Raw genomic sequence first — 23372 nt, forward strand, 5'->3', positions numbered from 1 at the left:
TCCCAGGCTCTTCTCTTAGGCATTGGCCTCCAGCACAAGTCTGTGGATCAGCTGGAAAAGGAGATTGAGCTGCCCTCAGGCCAGTTGATGGGACTTTTCAACCGGATCATCCGCAAAGTGGTGAAGGTAATGTCATCTGAAGGCAGGGTTTTGATCTGTTTCAGATAATTCAACAAACTCACTCCCTGCCCTAAAACAAATAGATGTTAACGTTTGGCCGTATTTGTTGCAGATCTTCTCACTCACTCACTCACTCACTCTCGCTCTCACACGAAGAAATAGGGGCCTTCAGCTCTATATGGAATGTTCCTGTGCTTTCTCCCAGGGGCGGCACCACTGTTAGGAATTTGCTATCTTCCAGTCTGTGTTTTTCTACTCTTACCATGAAGGGGTGCACTCTTGCCCATGTGAAGTGTGTGCTAAGTGGCTCGGTAGTGAGTGACGGGGTCCCAGCTGCCGTTCCGCTTCATCTCTCGGCCGTTGTCTTGCAGCTATTTAATGAAGTGCAGGAGAGGGCCATTGAGGAGCAGATGGCGGCAGTGAAGGATGTGGTTATGGAGCCCACGATGAAGACCCTCAGTGATGACCTGGTAGGACCCGCTGAAAGCGTGGGAATGTCGGAGGCACACCCGTCACCCTGGGGGGAGAGTCCTCTGCCCTGACGCAGCGGAGTCCCCCTGGCCTGCGTGTGCTCGCGCTCTCGCTTCCCGACGTGCGATGCCCCCCGAGTGGGTGTGTGCAGGCGGTCCAGCACTGCTACTGACAGCTTGTTTGTCCTTTCAGGCTTTTGCAAACACACATTTGATATTCTTTTAGTAAGAGCTGCCTCTGATGGCGGGGGAGGGGGTGAACCGAGGAGAAGGAGCTATCTGCTCTCATAGTGATACCATGCCCTCTTTTTCTGTCATTTGTCCTCTGCTCGGCTCTGACCTGCTCTGTCTCTGGGGCTCTGACCGCAGGATGAAGCAGCAAAGGAATTCCAGGAGAAACACAAGAAAGAAGTGGGGAAGCTGAAGAACATGGACCTCTCTCAGTAAGGCCCCCGTGCCGCTCATGGGGAGTGGAGGCTCCGCCTTGGCCTTGAGGATCCTGGGGACCTGTCTGCAGCTCCCTTCTGATCCACATCCGGGTGCCCTGGCAGCTGTCACATGGCACCATTTTAGAAGCCAAACAGCTAAAACCTCTCTAACTCACTCTGCGTATTTTGAGGATTTTCCCTCAGGTCCCCAGGGAGGGGTGCTAATTGATGAACATCCATTTTCAATGGCTGCTTTTCTCTGTTTGGCTTTTACATGTAAACTTGATTCAAGAAAGGATTCTACTGCCTACAAATAAACCAAAACCCCTTGTTCTAGAACCCTCTGTGAACTAGGACTCCTAGTCCCCCTGAGCTTCAGCTGTAATGGTGTCATCCGCTCTGTGGGTTGATGTAAATGAAGTTTCTAGAATTAGTGGCCTCTGAGCTTCGTTGACCTGTAGCCCCCTGACTGAGTCCTTTAGAAATGGTGGTCGTTGGACACATGAGATGGAGGACCCTGGAGGTCCCTGGGCAGGGTTTTGAGCTCTGCCCTCAATTCACAGTATCAAAACCCTGACTTGCTGGGGCTGCTGGCTTGAGAGAGGTGGGGCGAGGTGGGGCAGGGAGGCACGATTCCGGGGCCTGTGGGCACCATGCCTCTTGAGGTGGGAGTGAGCAAGATGCTTGTGGGGCCATAGGAGGCTCCCCCTGCTGGACAGTTAGTGAGAGTATGACTCCTGGCATGCCCTGTGGCCCTCCTTGCTCCCATGAAGCTCCCTAGTGTGCAAGTGCCCCTTCCCTCTGCCGTTCACGCTGGTGCGGGTGGCCGGGCCTTTGTGATGGGCCATGTCTGCTGAGAATGTTGTCACTATCTTCTTTTGAGCAGGCTTTGAGATTTTCCTTTTTTTTTTTTTTTTTTTTTTTTTTTTTTTTTTTTTAAGATACATAATCCGTGGAGATGATGAAGAATGGAATGAAGTTTTGAACAAAGCTGGGGAGAATGCCTCCATTGTCAGCCTGAAGAGGTGAGGGCCCAACAAACTTCTGGCAGGAGAGGCTTTCTGGTCTCTCAGCTCCTCTAGTGACTTTCATTAGGAAATAGGAGGTCGAAGCAAAAGCTTTGAGGGACGAAATCACTACTCTTTCCTTGAGGGTAGCTCCTTTGGTATCGTATTTCCTACAGACGAGGCAGGGCCATGGGGCTCTTGTGGGCATCAGTGTGGTGTCTTGTGCACCCTCACAACGGCGGTGGCTGCTTTATTACCAGCACTGCTCTAAAAACGAAGTGACCGAGGCTCCACGGTGTTAAGTAACTTCCCAAGAAGCATCCAGCCAGTAAGAGGCTGAGCCGGGGTCAGGACCAGGTGTGTCCACTGCTGAGGCTGGAGTTTTACCTGCTGTATTCCCCTTGCTTGAAGCTGGTGATTCCCCAAGTCTTGGGTCTTAGAGTTCCTTTGCATCATAAAAATTGAGGGCCCCCAAAGGACTTTTGTTTATGAGGGTTATATCTATCAATATTTTCCATGTTAGAAGTAAACTGAGATGTTAAAAAAATTCATCCAGAATTAACAATCATGGACTCATTATGGTTTTGTTGTTTAGAAAAATAGCCTTTGCCCACAAAAATCTTAAGAGTGGCACTGTTGTACATTTACGTTTTGCAAACGCTGTCTGAGTTAATAGACAGCAGCTGACTCCTCTGCTTCTGCGTTCATTCTGGTGCCATCGCACACCTCGTAGCTTCTGGAAGACTGGACAGCTGTGAGAGTGAAAGTGAGGGGCAGACAGTGTGTTTGTATTGTTGTGAAAACAGTTTCCCCCTTGGGGCCCACCTGGAAGAGTTGGGGATCCCAGGAGGCCCTGCTTGAAAACCTCCCCCTCCAGCTGCTTCTCTGCGGAGGGGGGCATTTGTAGATCATGGCTTCTCGGGCTTGAACCTATATTGGAGTTCCTGGGGAGGAGAATGAGGTTTCCCCTGCCCTCGGCCTCTGGAGATGAACTTCCACAGCTGGTTTGGGGTTAGTGGGGAGGTGAGTTCTTGGCGTTGCCATAGGATAGGTTCCCTTGAGGGATAGATTTGGAAAGAAGTCTTGTGACTCTAGGAACTATAGATCCCAGAAATCAGATACTGTCTCCTACAGTCTCCATAAAGTTACTGTGGCATTTTGAAGGTTCCAGCAGTGCTGCCAGCCTCAATCCCTGGATGCTCTCAGATGTGGCACGAGAGCTCACTGTCATCGTGTCCTAGTTTCTGGTTTGGCCAGGATAGCAGATGACGCACAGGGCCTGTGATGGCTCTGGCCTTGAGCATGGTGGCTTTGACTGGAACAAAAGGCTGGGGCGTGTGCTTGGTGTGGACCCCGCTGGTTCCGCGTCCCTCGGAGCTTGGCTTTTCCTGCCATTTGGCTGTATCACTGCTGGTGAGGAGCCTCCTGCTTTCACTGGCCTCTGTGGCAGATCTGCTTGAAGTTCTCTGAATCAGTTCTACTCTTGGAGATAAAAACACTGATACCTATCATCGTATTCTTTGAGGCCTTGCTTTTCTTTTTTGAGAGGTCATTTCTTTCAGGTGATGGTAGTGGTCTGTGGATGGAACTGTTTGCTCTCTCATCATGGGGAGGTGTTTGTTCCTAGGACGAAATGCCACTGGAGAGAATCTTTAACCTGTAAAAGGGAAGGAAGGTGGTAGTCCTTTGCCGAATGACTCTGGTACTAAGCTGTCAGCGAGGCCGCCCCTGGCCAGCTGAAACGTGTAACCTGAGTTCCTATTCCTTTCGGTTTCTCTCTCATTTAGGAAAAATAAAATACTACCACGCTGGAAAGTATTACAGGGTGTTCTTGGGAGAGTCCTGCTTTGTATTAGAGACTATCCACAGGGTCCGTGGGATAATATGTCTGCTTTTGAGTGGTGGGAGGGGAGAATGAACAGCAATCCAAAGGGAATTCAGATTTCAGGTGTTAAGAGAGATTTATTCCTCCAAGGAAGAGCCCGGTCAGGGCAGGAACTGGTCGGCATGTTCCCCCCAGCACAGTGTCTGGCGTGCAGGTAGGCTTGCAGAGAACATTTCTGTCTCATTAATGTTTCAGATGGTGAAAACCCGTTTTCAGACAAAGCAAAGCAAGCCTGAAGCAAAGCAGTCTGAAAGATGTTACAGATCTGTGCATATTTCATTTTCTTTCTATTTGTGGTTTTTTTTTGTTTTGTTTTGTTTTTTTTTGTCTCTCTAGTGACAAGAAAAGGAAGCTGGAAGCCAAACAAGAACCCAAACAGAACAAAAAGTTGAAGAAAAACAGAGACATGAAGAATAAAAAAGATACGAAACTGAAGTGGAAGAAATAGGAAGGTGGGCATCCTTGGCTGACGCGTAAGGAGAGGAGTCTGACGTGCTGAGCTGTCTCTGGCTGGACCGGGTGGCGGCCTGGATGTTAAAAGCAACGAAGTCCCCATCAGACCCAGAAGCTGCCCAGGAGTTCAGTCCGTGGGCCAAGCTTGGCTTAAGGCGACATCCCTTCTGTGCTGGTCCGCTTAGAACTGGACGGTTGGACAAACCTCTGGTGCTGCTGAGGACCTGCCTCCCCTCCCCCTGTCCAGGTCTTTTTCCCCCCATAAGTTCACACTTTGCTCTGGGCCCAGCTGTTTTGGCCCCTTCCCACCTGTTGGAAGCCACGCTGACTCTTGTCCCTTCTCAGACATTAAATGCACAGCCTTCTGGTGATGCTTAGGAGGCCCCTGATGGAGCCCTGGGCCTCTCGTCGTGGCCTAGAGCAGCAGGAGTTCTGGTCCAACCACGTGGCCGCGGCAGGTCATTGTTCTGTGCGCTGGGCTTTGCTCTGCCGTGAAGCATTCCTCTCCTGGCTCCGCAGGCCTGCTGCCCTGTGTCCCTGGAAAGCTTGAGCTCTTCATTTAGGAAAAGACTATGACATTGAGTCCCCAGATCTGTTATTTCATCTATTTGGGAAAAAATGTGCAAGACCATTTTGCTAGCAGGGGTGAGGGAGGGATAGAGAATCTATTTTTAATAAATAACAAGCTAGAAAGACCAACCGCCTGTGGGTGCTCATTGACCCCATGTGGGTGGGAGTGGTGCCTTGCCTTGTTTCTCCTGGTGGGGCTTGGCTGCCCGGTAATCTCTGGAAGGAGTTGGTACCGAGGCCGAGGGCGAGCAGGGGCCAGGGCTTACCGACCCAAAAGCCTTTGGGAGAGTGGCCGGCACCCACTGTGCTCACTGTGGTCCCTCTGAGGGACATGCTGTGGTTCCGGGAAGCTAGCTAGCTGTGCATTTCCTCCAAGCTTCTGTCAGGTCATCGGGTCCCTTCTGTTGGGTACAGGAATTGTGTGGTGACTTCACGCATACTTTGGTATGCTGTTTCACGGTATCTACTTTCTGGTTCTAAACCCAGTACTGTGTATTGAAACCATGACCCTGAGGGCCTCTGCTGGTTTCTGTAGGATTGTTCCTTATCCCTGTCACTGAGGGTAAGAAATGCTCAAGGTGGAAGTCGGCTCAGTCGTGCTCTTGTTCTGATCTGCTGTCTCCCTGTGCCGTGCGGCTCCCTGGCTGCGTCAGCCTCGAGCTTTGGTTACTGATCCTCCTCAGATTTTCATAGAACTTAAAAGGACTGGTCTTCCATGAGTCCAAAGACCCTTTCCTCAGCCCTGGTGTGTAATCCAGCTTCCTGTAAGGCGAACTTCTGGACCAAGAGGATTAAATGTACACCTCCCAGGACTCACACCCACAGCAAGGAGAGCAAATTCGGCCTGGACTGGTGACCCCTGCACCTTGCCCACATAGGTTTAGGGGTCTTTCGTCTCCTGGATCCACAGGTTCCTGTCCACAGACCCCCTGTTAGGCCAGCAGGAGAGTTCACTGAGAGGGGCAACGAGAATTTTTGATCCGCTTGTTTTTCAGGTGAGTGCCTGAGCCTATCTTCCAAAGGATTTTCTTAGGAGAGTGACTTTTTTTTTTATATATGAAATTTATTGTCAAATTGGTTTCCATACAACACCCAGTGCTCATCCCAAAAGATGCCCTCTTCAATACCCATCACCTCCCCTCCCCTCCCTCCCAACCCCCATCCACCCTCAGTTCTCAGTTTTTAAGAGTCTCTTATGCTTTGGCTCTCTCCCACTCTAACCTCTTTTTTTTTTTCCTTCCCCTCCCCCATGGGTTTCTGTTAAGTTTCTCAGAGAGTGACTTAAAATCAAAGTCGGAATTCCAGTGGTCAGAGCTGGATGGTTTCTTAAAACTATTGTCTTAAGCCATGTCTTCCCATGAGTATGGGGGCCCAGATTGGCCGAGCCCTTGCATGGCACCTCCTACCCCGAGGCCTTGCTTATGCTCTGCTCCAGGATGCAGGGAGAGGTGCTCTGAGGTCACACCTCCTGGCTGCAACACTGTTCTGCCCTGAGCCCCACTGTGACCTTGGGCACGCCACTTTCCCTCCACTTGCTGTCCGGGCCCACATCTGTGAGACGCAAGTGGTAATGACCATTCCCACCTCATGCACCGTTGTGAGGAGCGAGTGGAGCTGAGTGTGAAGAGCGGACAGTGGGGCCTGGTGTATGGCAAGTGCTCTAGAAGTCTCTGGGTTGTGTGGCCTGCATCTACATAACCAGGGGAGCTGCTCAGTGACACGCAAGCTTAGTAAGACTTAGTAAGACTGGCTTTGTTCTAAAACAACCTAAGCTGAAGAGCCCCACTTGGGAGGCAGGAGATGATGCACTTTGTGGTCAGACCTGTCTGTTTCTGTGGCTTGCAACAAGGTCATTCTTCTCGGAGACAGCCTTCCCCTTTGCACACAAAGAGGAAGTGAACATTGTGCCTTGGCCCTTTTATTTGCAAAGGGTATGTTCTTAAACAGGTCCCTGCACTTTGAGATTGTGATCTTGGGTTCCCCTCCAAACTTGAAAAAGCACACCTCCCCCAGACCTCACCATCTGGCCCCCAGACAGTGACATCTGTAAAGCTAGGCTGTCTCAGGAAATCTCATTGGTGAAATGAATTCAGATAGGCTGGCTAGGAATGCTGTCACCAGGACGGGAACGGGGCTGAAGAAGCCTGAACAAAGAAGATTCCAAAATGGTCTCCATCCTCCTGAGCTGGGAGGGGGTTAATGCTGGCCTAGTGCTTCCACTGCTCATCTGGCTCCGGCAGTCCCCAAGGGCTCCAGAGTGACCGGGAGGTGGATACAAAGGGGTTGTTGAGATGGGGGGGGGAGGGGAGAAAATAAGTGATCATCACCTTGGAAAAATGTAGACTCATTATCTGAGGGCCTTTAACACCAGCAGCCAGTTTGCAGGCCTGGAGGAGGGGCGGGGCTGCAATCCCTCTGGCCTGAATGGGAGGGTCAGACATCAGCCTTGGAAGAAGCGGATGCCCCTTTCTGTGAACAGGTTGGTTAAAGGGGAAATGTCCTGTGGATTTTTGCAGCGGGTGGGGTGGCGGGAAAGGGAAGGCCTGAGGGTCTCCTACGGGGCTGTAGGTGGTTCAGCTGAGGAAAAAGTTTCCATGCTCTTGGTGTCTGGCTGTCATCGGGCAAAGAGCAGAGAGCAAAGGAAAGGGAAGAGCAGGAGCAGGAGTGCGGGGGACCCTCACGTCTGGAGGAGTTTCCTGTGGGGATGAGGCCCAGGCTCCAGATGCCGAGTGCCAGCCTCTTCTTGCCTGCAGGGTGGCTGGAGAATGCAGTCCCACTGTATGGAACTGACGCTCTCGGCCCCTTGTTTCCCAGGGACTCCTGTGAAGAAGTTAACCTTCCTCTCCTCCAGCCTGCCTTTGGCTGCTGTTGGCTGAAGCGGACAGCTGGAGGAGAGAGGCCCCCGTGCTCTGGAGCGGTGGCCCCGAGGAGGCGGCCCAGCCACCAGGGGTAAGGTCACTTCTAGCCCCGATTTCTGTGATTGAAGCGCTTCCTTAGTGTGCTCTGCTACACGTAGGCTCAAAGGGGACCCATCCCTCCCTAACGTGGCCTTCTCTTTGACCTGCCCCGGAAAGAAAAAATGGCTGAGCTCCCTGGGTACTCGATGGAGGTGCATCATCCTACAGGGGGGAAGGAGGGGAGAGACTTGTGGGGAAGGTGGACACAGACACCTGAAGGGTAGTTACTGCAGATGGCCACAGACACCTGAAGGGTAGTTACTGCAGATGGCAAGTGCCAGGCAGGGACAACCCCCGTCCTCCCTCACAAGGGCCTCTGCCCAGAATGATGGCGCCAAGGGGTGCACCTCCTCTCTGTGGCCCCCAGAGGGCGCTGTGGGCCCACGCAGTCCTCTCACCACCGGTGCCAGGGCCCCACGCCGCAAAGCTGGTCATCAGGCCTTTCGCAGACCAACCCCAACTGACCCCATGAGGTCTTCATGTTGTCCCCCAACTCCTGAGTTCTGGCCTATCAGTTACTGAACCACAGCACTTGGGTCCATGTTTCTAGTGACCTTAGAAATTTTTTTTTCCTGCGTCAGGTACCAAACATTTTTAAAAAACCTTTATTTCTGCCTGGACTTTGTACCTAAAACAAACTACAGCTGGTCCCAGAAGACCTCTGGACCCCAGTCGCCAGCTTACTGTTCTCCCTCTAGTACCAGGTGGAAAACACCCTGCCTCCACCTTGCTGGGCCACACAGACTTAGACTGTCCAAAGTTTGCAAACAACTGTTAACCCCAACAACAGCTCCCACGTGAGGGCCGTGGGGGTGGTGTGGGCTCAGGGGAGACCAGAAAAGCCCCTGCAGCCATCGTATTCCTATCTGTGGGCTCCAGTCCCTCCACACAAACACCTTTTCCGTCCTGATCAATGGCACATGTACTCAACACACGGGAATGATTTTCTCTTACCAGCTACTTCATTTGATGGAAGAGGAACACCAGAGCCCGGTGTTGGGGGGGACGGATGGAGACTCAGGTCCTGGGTGAGGTGAGTAGGGGGTAGCCTCGACCCGGCTGTTGGCAGGAAGCCTGAGTAACCAGAGAATTAGCTCTGGGTTCTCTTCCTGGTCCTAAATGGGCTCTTCTCCAGCTTTGAGCAACCCTCTATCAGGAGTGATGAGGCCAAGGTCATTGTTAACAAGTGTTTATTGTTAATAAAACCATGGTACATTTACAATAAGTGACAACATTAATGTATAGTTACAGTATCATACAATATTACAGCAATAAAATAACGCCTATTCCTTTGTACATCCAGCTCAAGCAGCTAGTCGAAAATATTTTCCAAGATTGCAAGCCCCCAGGGGCTTTTCAAGGTAACCAAAGTAACACCTCCTTAAGTGCCCAGGGCTTTTGGTGAATAAATAGTTTCTAAGGTGCAGCCAGACAGCCTGAAGAAGGCTACACCCGGAGCAAGCTGTCCGGAATGCTCCCCCAGTGTCTGGTCCATAAATATGACAAGTGTCCAGCCCGATACTGCCCCTCCACCTAGGGAAGCCCGGGGCCTACAGCAGGCCTGGAGCAGGTAGGTGAGAAGCAGCAGGCCTTCTCCCACCCCTTCCCTCCCACCACTGCCCCACCCTTTCTACCCCCAGGACTGCAGTTCCCAGTGAGAGGTGCCCCCTCTCCAGCCCAAGTCGGAGGACTCAGCCAGGGGTACCTTTAGGGGTCTGCTTCCTGAGCCCACAGAGGCAGCCTAAATCTAGGCTTGGGGTTTCAGAATGGGCCCCTAAAAACAGCAGCAGCATGGGCTGAGGCCCCCGGACTCCTCCATGCCACCCTGTGCTTAGACTGAAAGCTCTGAAGGCATCAGTTGGGGAATTGCCCTACCACTAACCGAGCAGGTTTGTGGTCCCCAAAGGAGGGCCTCTGTCGGCCTAGACACCAAAGAGAATAGGACTGAGTGACCCTCTGGGTGGGGATCTTCAGGCCCCCTGGAGGCTCACATCAAGCCTTTGAAGGCACAGCCTTGAGGAATAAGTTCAGGGATTTGGACAGCCTTTCTGACGTGATGTTGAGAAAAAAATACCAGCTTCTGCATGAAGTGGCCTGAGGCCCAGAGTATACATTCTCTACATTCATCAGGATGCCTGTACCTCCAGGAGCCCCAGCTGGGACCGTCCGAGCTTACGGAGGCATGGGGACTGCGGGTAGTTAGCTTCTGACCGTGCCTTCCAGGCCCTATTTCAAGCGGGAAGAATCAGGATCAGCCATAGATCTCCAGGAGGGGAGCACAAGAGGGTGAGTACACGGCAACCCTCAAGGTGCAAACGGTATGGGGGTTGCAAGTGAGGGAAGGGCCACCTTTTGACCTTGTCTGCCCATAGCTAGTCAAGCAGACACAGCTCGGGGGCAGAGGGTTGAAGGTGGGGCTGCCCAGTGACAGGAGGGCTCAGAGCACATCTACCTGCGCAAGGACGGATCACCACCAGAGGGGAGGTCTGGGGAAAGAGGGGGAAACTGAGTCCCATGAGCCTGGCTCCAGGAGGGCCTCAGCCAGCGCCCCGGCCCCCTCCATGGGGCAACGACCCATCCACAGACCCTGGCTACATACTCGTTCAGACGGCCCGGAAGCACTTGCTCCCAGCCTTTCACACCTGCTGGGATGCTTAGAGACAGAGCCCTGGCCCAGAGGGGGCTGGGTGTGCCGACCTGCTGTGCGCCCAGCCCCCTCACACCCGGGAGGTGATGTAGACGGAGTGCACGCGCTCGGCCAGGGTACTCTGCAGGTCCTGCAGCGGGTCCAGGCCCTGCACTTTGCTGTTGCGGCCGTAGATGAGCTGCCGGAAGGAGTCCTGCTCAAGCAGGGCCTTCATGTGCTTGAGGAAGAAGCCTTCACAGAACAGGGCCAGTTCAGGGGCATTGTGGATCTGTGGGGGGCGGGGGGGGTGAGACCCACAACCTTAGCATGACCCCGGCACAGCCCCACCCGAAACCACCCTCCACCCTCCCCCAAATATTACCCATGGGCCAAGGCCCAGCACAAGCCTTGGCCCCCCCTGACCTGGACTCCGTCCATAAGCATCATCTCCGGGTTGGACTAATCTGGGCTCAAATCCCAGCTGTACCACCAGAAACATCACTTGTTCTTGGCCCCAGCGTTTTCTTTGCCTGCTTCCCACTGCTGCCATTATTGAATGGCGGCCATCCTTGCTGGGGCAGAAGCTCCCTTACTAATGGCAGGGTCAGGGAGACGGCATGAGGCCCGGCACCTGAGCAACTGAGCCGGTAGGTGCTCAGTAACTATTTTAACTCCAGAAATATCAAGTGTCCGCTCCGAGCCAGGCAGTGGGCACCAGGTTCTGAGGTCCAGGTCTCTACAGTGTGCCCTTAGAGCTGATGTTCTCCTTCGGGGAGACAGAAACCAGAGGACCAAGCAAAGTAACGGCAGATGGAGGTCAGTGCTGTGAGGAAGCACGGGCAGGTGATGGCCGTGTGGCAGGGGCCTTATGGGAGACGGGGGGGAAATCAGCGGGCTTTGTGAGGTGCTCCGGAAGGTGCTTTCCTGGAGGTGGGGATGGTTATCACAAGAGACCCGGGGGAGGCGGGAGCTGAGAACGAGCCAGGGCACTGGGTGAAGGGAGAGGTGGGTGGGGTGCTAGGGGCTTGGTGAAGCATGATATTTAGTCTGCAAGCAGAGGAAGCTTTGGGGGAGGGGCGGTGTTAAGTAGAGGAGTGACATGGTCCTAACGCTTTTCAAAAAGCCTGTGGACTACGGGGTGAAAGCCAAAAAGGGAGAGGCTGGGCCAGTGCCATGGTCCAGAGAGGGGGCGGGAGAGGCCCAGCGGACAGACTGTCGATGTGTTCACAAGAGCTGACCTAAATGAGGGAAACTAAAAAAGATTTACATATATATAAAGTATATAAAATTCTCATGTTTTGAGTCTAGGCACCTGAGCAGAGGGCCATGCTGTTGCTAAGGAAGGGGAAGATTCAGGAGGACAGGTTGGGGAAGAATCAGGTCAGAACCTGGGGAAGTGATGGGGCTCAGAGAAGCTCAGCCTTTTGCCCCAGGTGTCCCCAGCCTGGTGGGGCACAGCTAGAATGTGAACTGGGATCCAGTTGGCTGGAAAGCTCTTCCCCGAGCTACATGCTGCTGAGCAGCGATGACCCCAGACTCCAGAGAGCATTCCTGCCCCCCTCCAGTCCTCACACTGCCCCGCAAGTACTGCCCAGCTGCCTCTGTTTCTTAGCCAGGCCCCAGCGGGTCCTCACCTTGGCGTACTTGTACGTGTTCACGGCGCTCTCCACGCTGAGGGTCTGGGAGCACAGGATCTCGCAGTGCCTCTGTAGGGCATCCAGCTGGAACAAACTGGCGGCTGACAGCAGCTGTGGGGGGGCGCGGAGGGAGGCAAAAGGCGGCCTTGGATGGGGGCAGCCAGGCCTGTGGCCCAGGCATCATGGAACAGAAAGCTGCTTTGTGCAGTGGGCCCTGTGTTCTAATCCTCGGGGCCCTGCCTGCCTCAGCAGGTCAAGTCTGAGGACGGATTTATTTCTGTTCTAGAGCACCTCGGTATTTGCTGGGACACCTTGGAAGGCACAGGATGGGTGACAGACACTGGTTGGGATTCCTGACCTCACAGAAGATCTTCAATCATAAGCTGCATGCTTTGTCTACACCACCTTCTACCCAGGCGCCTGGCCGGCAGGGGCTCTGTTTTCTAAGTGCGAGGAGGTGAGTGGGAGGCCCTGCTGCCTGCCTTTGATCCTCCTGGGCCCATTATCCCTACAGGGGAGCCTTTCCAGCCCCCACCCCCACCCCAGGCATGGCCCAGGAGGCGGTGGGCACCCAGTTCCCTGTCACAGGAAGAGAAAGGACCAGCAGGGAATCAGAAGGTCCTCGAAGAGGCCACCTCCCCTCCTTGGCTCTCCAATGCCATGTCTCTGAGCGCGGGGTTGAGAGCCAGCAGCCAGGCATTGGGCACACCGGCTCCCACGCCCTTCCCAGCACCGGGACCTCACCTCCAGGATGTCGGAGGCCGGGATGTCCATGGCTTCTGTTCCTCCGTAGTACAAATACTGCATCATCATCTGCAGCGGGAAGAGGCCCCGCATGAACACCAAATGGCCCCGCGGCACCCACGTCCTCTGGCTTCACCAGAGTGCCGCTCTCCGCCCTGGGCCTGGCTGCGCCCTCTACCCTCTCCATGTGGATGCGTGCACATCCCCACTCACTGAAGCGGATATTTTGTGCAGTCTCTACAGGTCAGCCCCGAGACTCTCCCTCTTGATTTCCTGTATATACGACAAGCTTCCCTCTGCGGGATGGTTTCACCCTGAACCTCATGACAGCCCCGTGAGCCCAGAAGGGAAGGTGCTGTTCACAGATGGGGAAACTGAGGCCCCAGGAGGGAAGGCAGCATGGCTCAAGTCACTCGGGTCTTCTGACTCCCACACCAGACTCTCAGCAGCACAATGCTCATTTCTCTTCTTACCTAAATCCTAAATAGGGGCCTACCCTCAGAAGCTGCTTCCAACTTTCCCGGCTGTGCTAGAACTCCAGCGTGGAGGTGAGAGCCAGACCCTGTCTGCCCCCTGGATTTGTTCCCTTGGACAGCAAGCTCAGAGCTGGGGTCGGGTCTGGTCCAGAGGTCACCTCGTTGCCTGGCCCAGACCTGGGACTTGTGGGAACAGAGGGCCTGGGATATCAAATGAGGTGGCCTAGGACTGGGGAACTACATTTAATTTCACTGTGGTCTGTCACAAACTCTGCCATCACGCTGGAGCCTGGGAGGTTCCCAGTTGGAAAAAGAAAAATGATTCTCCCCGGTTGGCTGCAGAAACAGCCCCAGCAAGGAGCTGGCAAGTGTGTAAGTAAACACGGCTCCGGCCGGCACAGTCGGGCTCTGTTAGGAGCCGGCCCCCGGGCTGGAAGAGGCACCAGAGGGTCTAGGAAGCAGCCCAACCCTGGGGGAGAAGAGTGGGGTGATGGCCAGTCTGTCCAGGCCTGAGGTCAGTCCCCGGAGACTGTCTCTCCCCACAGAGCAGGGGGCGGGGGAGGCTCCCTCGGTCCAGCAGCCCCTGCTGGAGCACAGATGGAGGTGTCTGTCCCTCCAGGAGGTGTGCACCTCAGGTGCCGTCCCCTGTGCTGGGCACGGAGTGGCTGTTTGGGACGCCGGCAGGACTGCCTTGGATGATCCAGCGCTGGGAGTGGAGCAGGTGGCGGGGGCGGGGGGCGGTAGGATCTCCTAGGCTTGTTTGCTAAGGGGTGGCCTCAGGACAGCCCCTCAGCAAGAAGGGGCCTGGGGGTGTGGGCCGTGAGATGGGCCGGAATCCTGCAGCTCTCCTTCCCAGGCCCCGCGGCTCGGGAGCTGGTTCGACAAGGCCCAGCCACCTGTGGCCTGTGGATCTCTCTGAAGTCCCTTAAATGGATATTAGTCTGTGGAAGCCAGAGCTGAACCACTCCCTGGGAACCTTGCTGTGGGAGGCGGGTGGCCAGCAGGCAGAGATGGGTTGATTGTGCGCAGCCTGGCAGCCCGAGGGTCCAGACAGGTTGCTCTGGGAAAGGCCCCAGGCAGCGTCAGCTGCAGAGGGGGTGGCAGGGTCTCCTTCCGTCCTGGACAGGACCCCAGGAACCTGACTCCAGGAGGCTGCAGATACTGACGGGACAGGACTGGGGTCAGAAGCCAGGTAAGACCAGCAGGGCTGTTCCTCAAAGGCCCGGGTGGGGTCGTCGGCAGTGACCTTGGCAAGATCTAGGCTGGCCCTAACACTATAGCCGCTGACCACATCTAGCTTTTAAGTATTTGGAATAAGACTGGTCTGAATTGAGATGTCAAAAACACACTGCATTTCAAATGCTTATGTTTTACATTCTTGGTATGAAGATACAGTTGCTAATTTTTATATTGATCACATGTAATATTTTGGCTACCATGGGTTTAATATATTATTAAAATTAACTTCACTCCATCTCCTTCTGCTTTTTTATATGGCTACTAGGAAATGTTAAATTACATATGTGTCTTGCATTATCTTTCTCTTGGATGGCATAGCTCAGATCTCCTTGGGCCTGTTTCCTCCTCTAAAAAACAAACCTAATGAACCCCTTCCCCCGCCTGCCCTCATTCCCTCCCAGTGCTGTGAAAGCCAGGGAGATACTGTGGGGCTGCCCTGAAACTTTCAGCTTTGTTAGGAAACCCTGGTCCCGGATCGAAGCCCGGAAAGCAGAGGTCAGCATCTGGATGCTCCATCTGAGATGGCACTCCCCCACGTGGCAGAATTCTATAGCCAGAGAGCCCACATTTCCCAGGCCTGCGTGTGCCACGGATGTTAGACCTGATGTCCCTATTTACCCTCCCAACAGCCCTGAGAGATCGTCAAGGGCTGCTAAGGCTGCTCCGACACGGATGTCCTCCCAGGGAGCGAGAACCCCTCCGGGCTGGGCAGCCACATGGCAGTGGGCACCGTGTCCACACACGTGCCCTCCCCCTACTCTGGCCCCGGCCCTGCTGCCTCTCCTGCATTGCCCTCCCATGTCTGGTCCTGACCCCACCTCATGCCCGGACTTTGGGCTTCTTAGCCAAAGCAGTGTCTAGAGCTGCCCCTTCTCCATGTGACTTTGGAGCAAGGGATGGAAAAGAGGGAAGGAGAGACCTTCCCCTCCCCAATTCTGCTGCCTGTGCCAGACCCTGGGCCTCGCCTCCACCTTATTGGTCACCAGGTCCTGTCCACCTCCCCTCACTGCACAGCCACCAGCTGCTCACCGTCATCACACAGCTGGATTTCTCAACAGCCTCCTAACCGGTCCCCTGGAGTAGTCATGACCCCTCTGGTCCCTTCCTCACCCTCCGAGTGAGCTTTGTAAATGCGAACTTGACCATTCCACACCCATAACCTAAGGTTTGAATCCTGGCTCTATCACTTCCCAGCTGTGTGACCTTGGGTAAGTTACTCAACTTCTCTGTGCCTCTGACTCTTCATCTATCAAGAGGTGATAATACACCTACACCTCCTAGGATGGTGCTGTGCTATGAAGCTTAACTGATGAACACAGTCAAAGCACTTGGAGCCACGCCTGGCTAAGTGACAGTGATGGTGCTATAGGTTAAAGGTCAACCCCTTCATGCGATGGCACCCTGTGGCAGCTTCAGAATCGTTTCTGGATGTTCTTCTGAACCACTAACCAGACTGAATCAGAGGACATTTCTTGAACACACTGTGGTCTCTGCTTCTGTGTGCACAGTTCCCCCCGCCTGGGGCTCCCGATGGCTGGCTAGCTGCCCCAGTCCCTGACGGCCTCTGCAGATTTGGGTTAGATGCCCCTTTTCTGTGCTCCCAGTGCTCCCCATGCATACAGATCACTCTCTGATTGCTCTCTTGTAGTCCTGTCTCCTGGTGGAGGGGGCCCGGTCCTGTTTAGTGCCATCCCCACAGTGCCCACAGATGACGAAATGCCAAGTAAGTGGGTGAAGACAGCAGGAGGAGGAACGAGGCCATTTTAGATGGTGGCTCCCTGTGCTTCCGTGAGACTCTGACCTCTCCCGCTAGGTCACAGAGCTCTCCTGTGCAAGGCCAGGCCCCGGACCCACATACGAGCTGTCCCTGGCCTCGGTCTCAGCACCTGGGGGGTCATCCGGGCAGCCCGGAGGCCCCCCCCGCCACAGCCTGGAGACCTGTAGTCGCCACTTTCCCAAAAGGAGCTCTCCGCCGGGGCTCCTCCCTCCAGACTCTCTGGCCCCGACTGGCAGCCAGCCCGTGGAGTTTCCATCACACTACCTCTGATGTTCTCCAAAGTTAGGGACTGAAAGACCCGACCTGGGTCCTCCACAACCAGGACAGGCTCACCCGGCTTTTTCTGCCTGGCCTTCCTGGTTGGGGGTCTGAGGCTGGGAGGGGAGGAGCAGCCCACACCATGCTTCCCAGAGTGAGCACAACCCCCGCGTCCCGCCTGCAGGAGGCAGGGGGCTGACGCCACAGGGGGGTCTGTGCTGTGCTGCGGGGAGCTCGCCCTGAGGCACAAGGGCTCATGCACGTGTGCCAGGCCTTACGTGTCTGTCAGTCTGCCCATGTAGTCGTTTGGTGGTCAGAGCTCAGGACTCATGAGTGAGGCTCGGAAGCCACAAGCCCACACAGGAATGGCTACCTCTGCCTGGGAAAGGCCCAGACACTCCCACCTGACCACTGATGTAGCCACTGCAGAAGGCACTGGGGATGGAGTGGAAGATGGCGGCCAATCCCAGCTGCCTCCCAGCCCAGACGGACAAAGCCAAGGGGCCCTGGGGGTGGGGGGAGCTCCCCCCACCCCACCCCTGAGAAGCACAAGGCACAGAGAACCACACACCTGAAAAATGTGGTACTTCATGTCGCTGATCTCAATGGTTTTGCTGCCGTTGCCATCCTGTTCTGATTTATTGGTCATCAGCGTCTTGAACCTGGAGCGAAAGGGGAGAAACAAGGCGGGTCTTGAGCAGGACTTTTACTCCATCATCCTGCAGCAATGGCGCCATCCATCACCTGGCCGGCCACTGGGAGACGGGACATTTTTAAAATTACCGCAGCGCTCCCAAAATGATTCTCGGCAAATGGCGTCTTACATCACCCTGGACTGACAGCCGGGCTGGGCCCCAGTGCGTCCCCACTGCCCCCCAGGGGTGACTGTGACGCCTGTGGCGGGAAAAGTGACTCTTCATTCCCAAACATTTATATTTTCTAGTGAAAGCAGGAACTCGAACAGGAATACAACCTCAGGGCTCCTCCTGGAGAGCTCTCGTCCCATCCCCTCTGTCCCTCTGTCCACACCGTCTTGTTGCCCCCTGTGGGCACCCTTGTGTTGCCTGTGGGGCAGCGGGACTCCATGGTCGCGTGACCCATCTCCACAGGACAGGCTCCTCTGTCACCTGGTGTCTAATGAAGCCACTCCCACCCCTCTTCCCGACGCAGCCTACCTGTTAGAAGCCGTCACCAGCAAGACTTTATGCGCATAAAACAGCTTTCCTTCCACTAGGAAGGTCACATCTGACATCTCCTTGTTGTTCAGAAAGTGAGGATCTGTGCCCAAAAGGAGAGAAGGGAAATGACTAGCCCACCCCCCCCCCCCCCCCCCACCTCGCCCCGGGTGCTGGGTGAGCATTCTGAGAGGTTGGGGGATACAAAGGGGAGGAACAGAGAAACTGAGGCCCAGGGCCTTGGCGCTAGGAATGGGGAACAAGAGACAGACAGGGAAAGATAAAGGAAGACAGACAAGGAGGGGGATCTGGAAAGGTCGGGTGGGCGGGGGCAGGCCTCACCTAGCCTGGCGGGCAGGGTCTTCCGGATCTCCGGAATGCTGGGGACCGGGCTGCTGCCATAGCAGTGCGTGAAGATGGCAGCCAGCTGCTGGGTGACGGAGTCGTTCTGTGGGGCAGGGGCAGAGAGAGGGCCTGTGAGCTCGCCCGCCCGCCATGGCCGTCTGTTTATAGCTACAGACACGTCAGGCTAATTTCAAAAGTCCAGGCCTGGATTAGAGCGGCCGCTGTCTTTTATTCCTCCTGGATCTGGCTTGGCAAGAGATGCCTGTTCCTCCGTCACTGAATCCCCAAATTGCTTTCCTGGCCAGGCTCCAGCCCCGTCAAATCCACGGCCTGTGGCCTCGGCAGCCAGGCAGTGGGAGTCTGGGTGTGGGGGGTGCGGGAGGGTGCCGGTGTCTGTCTGCCGTGTGTCGGTCTGTGTGTCTGCGGTCTGGGCCGGGGCCCTGGAACCCGGCAAGCTCAGGGTGGGAGCCTGCCTAATGTCACTCACTTTGCTGGTCTTGAGGATGTCGAACATGAGCTGTAAGCCCTCGGTCACCAGCTCCTCGTTGTATTCCTCCTCCTTGATGGAGCTGAAGTCCCGCAGGAGGCTCTGCACCACCGAGTACCGCGACTGGGAGAAGGAGGTCCTCAGGGACTCGATCCAGACGTGCAGCTTCCAGGGGACGCCTGGGCGCAGGCAGGGGAAGGGCAGGCCTCAGCAGAGCGGGCCCTGGACAGACCGCCCCCCCCCCCCCCCCCCGCTTTCTCGGCAGGCTCTCCCGCACTGTGCCCCCTCCGGTCCCCTAGCATCCCGCCCTGTCCCCTCATGCTGAGTGGCTCTCTCCGAAGTCAGCTGTAAAGAGCTTCCTTTTGGCCTGACAGGCTTGCTGAGGTCAGGGGGATTTCAGGTTCTCATCAGATGAGGGAGAGCCGGCCGGAGTGCCAGGAACGTGCACGGCTCAGCCTGAGGCCACGCCAGTCCCACCGTCTCTGGGGCCCTGGAACTACTTACTGGGAAGACCTATTAATTATGAGGGATGGCCAGGTGGACTCGGATGCCTAGAAAATAGGCAGGACACATAGGCAGGCCCACGCCTATCTAAACGGCTGAAATGAATCCTGACCTACCTCAGAGGGCTTTTACCAGCGCTCAGGTCACTGGCATTCAGTGGCACATAATTACTGTGTACCAGCTCCCTGGAGTGTGTCAGTGAGGCCATAAAGTAACTTAAAACTACTTTGTGAAGGTCATGACAAAAACTAGTAATTTTCCTGGTAATTAGAGACACAGCTTCTTACCCCCCCAGCCTCATATGGATTTAAACAAAAAAGGACGGATGACATTCCCCAGGGACACATGACTTAGGTGGCATTAGCATCCTCGGTTTGCTGACTGTAGATGGGAATGATACACCCATTTTACAGTGAAGAACACTGAGCCTGACCGGCCGCAAGAAGGTAGCATGGCCTCCTGCTCCCCTGGCCCAGTGCTAGGGGTCTGTGTGTCGTGGCCCCTGTGAGAGCAGGGACACCGCTGCCGTGCACCAAGCACTCGTGGCGAGCCAGAGCCAGGCCCTGTGCCTCACGTGACATCACACTCTTAGATGAGGACCGTCAGCGCCTGTGGAATGGCTGGGACCTCACCCAGGTCTGTCTGTCTGTCTGAGCGGCCTCCCTGGTGGAAGGACAGTCCCACAGACTTGCAGACCCGAGGAGTGGAGAGTTTGGCGGAGTGACAGGAGAACATCCAGGTGACCGGAAAAGTTGACTCAACCCCGGGGCCGCACATCCCAGGCCGTGACCAGGCCCTGGGGCGGGGAAGCTCTGACCAGGGAGGATGAAGGGCCTGAGGCGGGGCGATGCCCTCAAGACGCACTTCTGCTGAGGACTGAGGCTCCGGGCAGCTCCTGTCCTGGCCATCAGCCATCAGGCCTGCGTAGACCGGTCCCGCCCGGTGCCCTGCTGCCTTGTGGCCCATCTGCCCCTGTGGGCACCGCCCCCTTCCTGTCTGCCGCAGAGCAGGAGGGCGCGCGTGCGCGTGCGTGCACACGTGTGTGTACGTGCATGCCTGCGAGTTCTCACCCAGCGCCCTCAGCTCCATGGTGATGTCCACGTAGCCGTGCTCAGCACTGTAGTACATGGCCTCCTGCAGGGCCTTCGTGCGGGTCCGGGTCAGCCGCACGGGCCCCTCACTGCCGCTGCCCTGGCTGGACGCGTCACTCTCCTCCACACCTTCAGCCAGGATCTCCTCCAGGGACAGCACGTCCGCTTTGGCCTGCTGAGGCTGGGTCAGGAGCTTCCTCAGGACGTTCCTGCAGGCCAAGGGACAAAGGAGGGTGACGCCTGAGGTCCTCACCATGGACGGAACCACCTGAGGTGCCTTCCAGAGCCCCGAGGCCCATATGGGAGCTACGGGGCACCTGTGGGCACAAAGTGCTCACGATCTCCCCCTCCCAGGCGGGCTGGGCCAGGCCTCCCAGCGCCCTCCATCTGCAGCTGCCCGAGGGAGGCAGGGAGGGCACCGGGGCCTCCCCTACCACTCCCCTACCATCCTGGTACTACTAAGTCATGGGCTTTGGGGCCAAGCAGGCCCCGCCATTTTGCCTGTGTGATCTCAGACAGGTTGTTCTATGTCTCTGTGCCCTGACCACTCTGTCACCTACAGAACAGGGTGCCAGCCTCACCCTCCTCCAGAATTGATGCCAGGCCAAGGTGATGGCATCACACGTAGAGCCTGATACATAGCGGTCCTCTGAGATAGCAGCCAATTTTACTCATGGGAAGTGTCTGAAACATAGGACATGCTCATATTCATTTGTTTTTCCTTCCTTCCATTAGGAAGAATGACCTAAAGTCAAGACGCCTGTTATACAGAATTCAGCGTGTAGAACGTTAGACTTGACGTAACGTGTTCCCATGTACTGGTGCACTTAACCCCGTGAGATCCCACGGACGCTGCCATTCATGTGTGATGAATACAACTTGCTCAAGGTCACCCTGGGCAGGAGTACAGACTCAAACCCAGACTTCTGGTTCCATGCCCCAGGCTCATTCTGTCACATCCTGTGGCCTGGGATGGCTGCAGCATGGGCAGGTCCAAAGGTCACCTGGGGGCTGAGCCTCCTTCCGGCGGCAGCCCAGCCCAGCCCCCACCCCATTCTGTGCTGGAGGTCATGTTGTGCCATGCAGAGACCCCTCTGAGAGACTCGGGGTCATCCGGAGGTAGCTTTGCTCACCAAGTTTACAGAGCACCCACTTTGTGCCGTGCACGGGTATGTAAAGGTGAGTCAGCCATGCCTGTCCCCGATCCGTGTTCCAGAGGGAGTGGGTAGCAGGTGAGTGGACAGACGGTCTCCACGCAGGGTGAAGAGGTTTTGAGAAGGGCGTTGGAGAACAGGAAGTAGTTGTCCCGGCTGCCCCTCCCTTCTGGCCCCTCCCCTGCCTTCTAATAACCTCCTCTCTGTCTGACTTTGCCCCCCAGAGCTGCCGGATGGTTCTGGGCTCAGCCCGCTGCCTCCCCGCCACAGCCCTGGGCAGGCCTGGCCCCCACAAAGCAAGATCCGCCATCTACTCTGGCAGCGGGGTGTGATTTCCCACACGGCCACGAGGAGCTTCTTCGAGGCTGAGCCATATGCTGTGCGAAGGCCCTGGGGGTCCAGGAGGCCACCGTGGGCCCGGAGAAGAACCACTGAGCACAGGAAGGGACGTGGCCCCGAGATGGGTCAGTACTGGAGTCTATAGGAAATGGGAGAGCCTGCCCTGGGTGTTGGGAGACCCAGGCTGCAGTCCCGGTCTGCCGGGAACGAGCTGGGGGGCCTCTCCCAGCAAGGGGACCTCTCTGCCACCCAGTGTCTCTGGGCGTCCAACATCTGAGGCCTCTCTGCTGGTCGAGGACCTGCTCGTCTTTCTGGGTGGCTTACATGTACAACTCCCATCTGGAAAGATCTCTAGCTCTTCTGCTGCCCCCGGGGGAGCCTGTTTCTTGCTCCCACATCGCACGGGGCGGGAACCCCAGGTGGGTACCTGTGGCCGTGGGCGGCTGAGTGGCTGAAGCAGTTCATATCCTCATGGAGGGAGGAGGCCATGCCATTGGCTTCCAGCATGCTGAGTAGGGGATCAGCGCCTCGGCTCAGCAACAAGCTGACCAGCTCGTAGTTCCCTGGAAGACAAGGCCGACGAAGGATGCTACCACTGCCCACAGCACCGCGCCCGTCTGCTGGCCCCCGCCTGGGTGCCGAGCTCTAGAGAAACACTGATGAATGGGGCCAGGGGGAGGCCTCAGAAGGAGGGGTTTCAAGGCTCGCCCCAGGGATCTGGGCACGGGGCCGCAAGTCCAGCTACGGGCCGAGCCAGCTGTATACCTACCAGCTGCAGAGGCTAGCTGCAGCGGTGTCTCCGTGTAGCTGTCCTCACCGCCAGTCACTGCTGAGCCCTCCACGTGGGCACCGGCATCCAGTAGCAACTGCAGGGCACAGGACAGGACACGTCAGTGTGGCAGGGAGTGTCTGTGAGAAGGGCCTCGACGAGTTCCCTCTAGGCGTGTGACCGAGACCCTACTCCCCCTGGGCAGCCGAGGAACTGGAACTTTAGAACTTGGAGTTAGCCTCAGGGCTCCACGTTTCTAGAATCTTCACCTCTATTCTTGTGACTTTGGACCAAGCCCCTAAGCCGTGGGGACATCTGAACTATTTCTCGCTTTTAAATGCTTTCCTGGGGAGGGACGCCTGGGTGGTTCAGTCAGTTAAGGGTCTAACTTTGGCTCAGGTCACAATCTCGTGGTTCACAAGTTCGAGCCCCACGGTGGACTCAGAGCCTGGAGTCTGCTTCAGATCCTGTGTCTCCCTCCCTCCTTGCCCTTCCCCGGCTCGTGCTCTCTCTCTCTCTGTCTCTCTCAAAAATCAATAAATGTTAAAAAAAATTAAAAAAATGCTTTCCTATGACTTAACTGTGGTGACCTTTCTAAAAAATTATGCAAATGAACAGAGTGGAAAGTATCATCCCAATCCAGCAGGGGAAACTGAGGCGGGGAAACTGAGGTTCTGGGAGGCAGCAGAAGTAGTGGGAAAGGCACAGGTATTAGGGCCAGAATGAGCCGAGTGCCAGTGCCGGCCACCAACCAGTCAGGGACCTGGGGCACAAACCTCAACCCCTCTGGGCCTCGGCCTTCCTCATCTGGAAAACGGCAAGAGGCCGTTGATACGAAATGGCACTCAACCCACCACGGGG

At 55.8% G+C, this 23372-nt stretch overlaps 2 protein-coding genes and 1 long non-coding RNA gene across 5 annotated transcripts in view; 2 read left to right on the plus strand and 1 right to left on the minus strand.

Annotated features, from left to right (window-relative positions):
- NAT10 (N-acetyltransferase 10) overlaps positions 1–5062 on the plus strand; it is a 36000-nt gene extending 30938 nt beyond the window's left edge. For both annotated transcript variants that reach the window (XM_058688601.1, XM_058688602.1), the window contains exons 25-29: positions 7–126; positions 492–590; positions 960–1033; positions 1960–2043; positions 4247–5062. In XM_058688601.1, the coding sequence (XP_058544584.1) occupies positions 7–126; positions 492–590; positions 960–1033; positions 1960–2043; positions 4247–4358 (489 nt within the window). In that variant the 3' untranslated portion in view covers positions 4359–5062. The remainder of the gene's footprint in view (positions 1–6; positions 127–491; positions 591–959; positions 1034–1959; positions 2044–4246) is intronic.
- Positions 5063–9063: 4001 nt separating this feature from the next.
- The window catches only part of ABTB2 (ankyrin repeat and BTB domain containing 2), a 175331-nt gene continuing 161022 nt past the window's right edge, over positions 9064–23372 (minus strand). For both annotated transcript variants that reach the window (XM_058688603.1, XM_058688604.1), the window contains exons 8-17: positions 22512–22608; positions 22170–22305; positions 20229–20458; positions 18655–18833; positions 18165–18270; positions 17823–17925; positions 17219–17309; positions 12898–12966; positions 12151–12264; positions 9064–10805 (exon numbers count right to left, since the gene is read on the minus strand). In XM_058688603.1, the coding sequence (XP_058544586.1) occupies positions 10608–10805; positions 12151–12264; positions 12898–12966; positions 17219–17309; positions 17823–17925; positions 18165–18270; positions 18655–18833; positions 20229–20458; positions 22170–22305; positions 22512–22608 (1323 nt within the window). In that variant the 3' untranslated portion in view covers positions 9064–10607. The remainder of the gene's footprint in view (positions 10806–12150; positions 12265–12897; positions 12967–17218; positions 17310–17822; positions 17926–18164; positions 18271–18654; positions 18834–20228; positions 20459–22169; positions 22306–22511; positions 22609–23372) is intronic.
- LOC131487686 (uncharacterized) lies at positions 11547–14797 on the plus strand. Its single transcript, XR_009249885.1, has 2 exons — positions 11547–13140; positions 13386–14797. It is a non-coding gene; the product is annotated as an uncharacterized LOC131487686 (long non-coding RNA).

This window comes from Neofelis nebulosa, chromosome 10, assembly GCF_028018385.1.
Source record: "Neofelis nebulosa isolate mNeoNeb1 chromosome 10, mNeoNeb1.pri, whole genome shotgun sequence".
Lineage (NCBI taxonomy): Eukaryota > Metazoa > Chordata > Mammalia > Carnivora > Felidae > Neofelis > Neofelis nebulosa.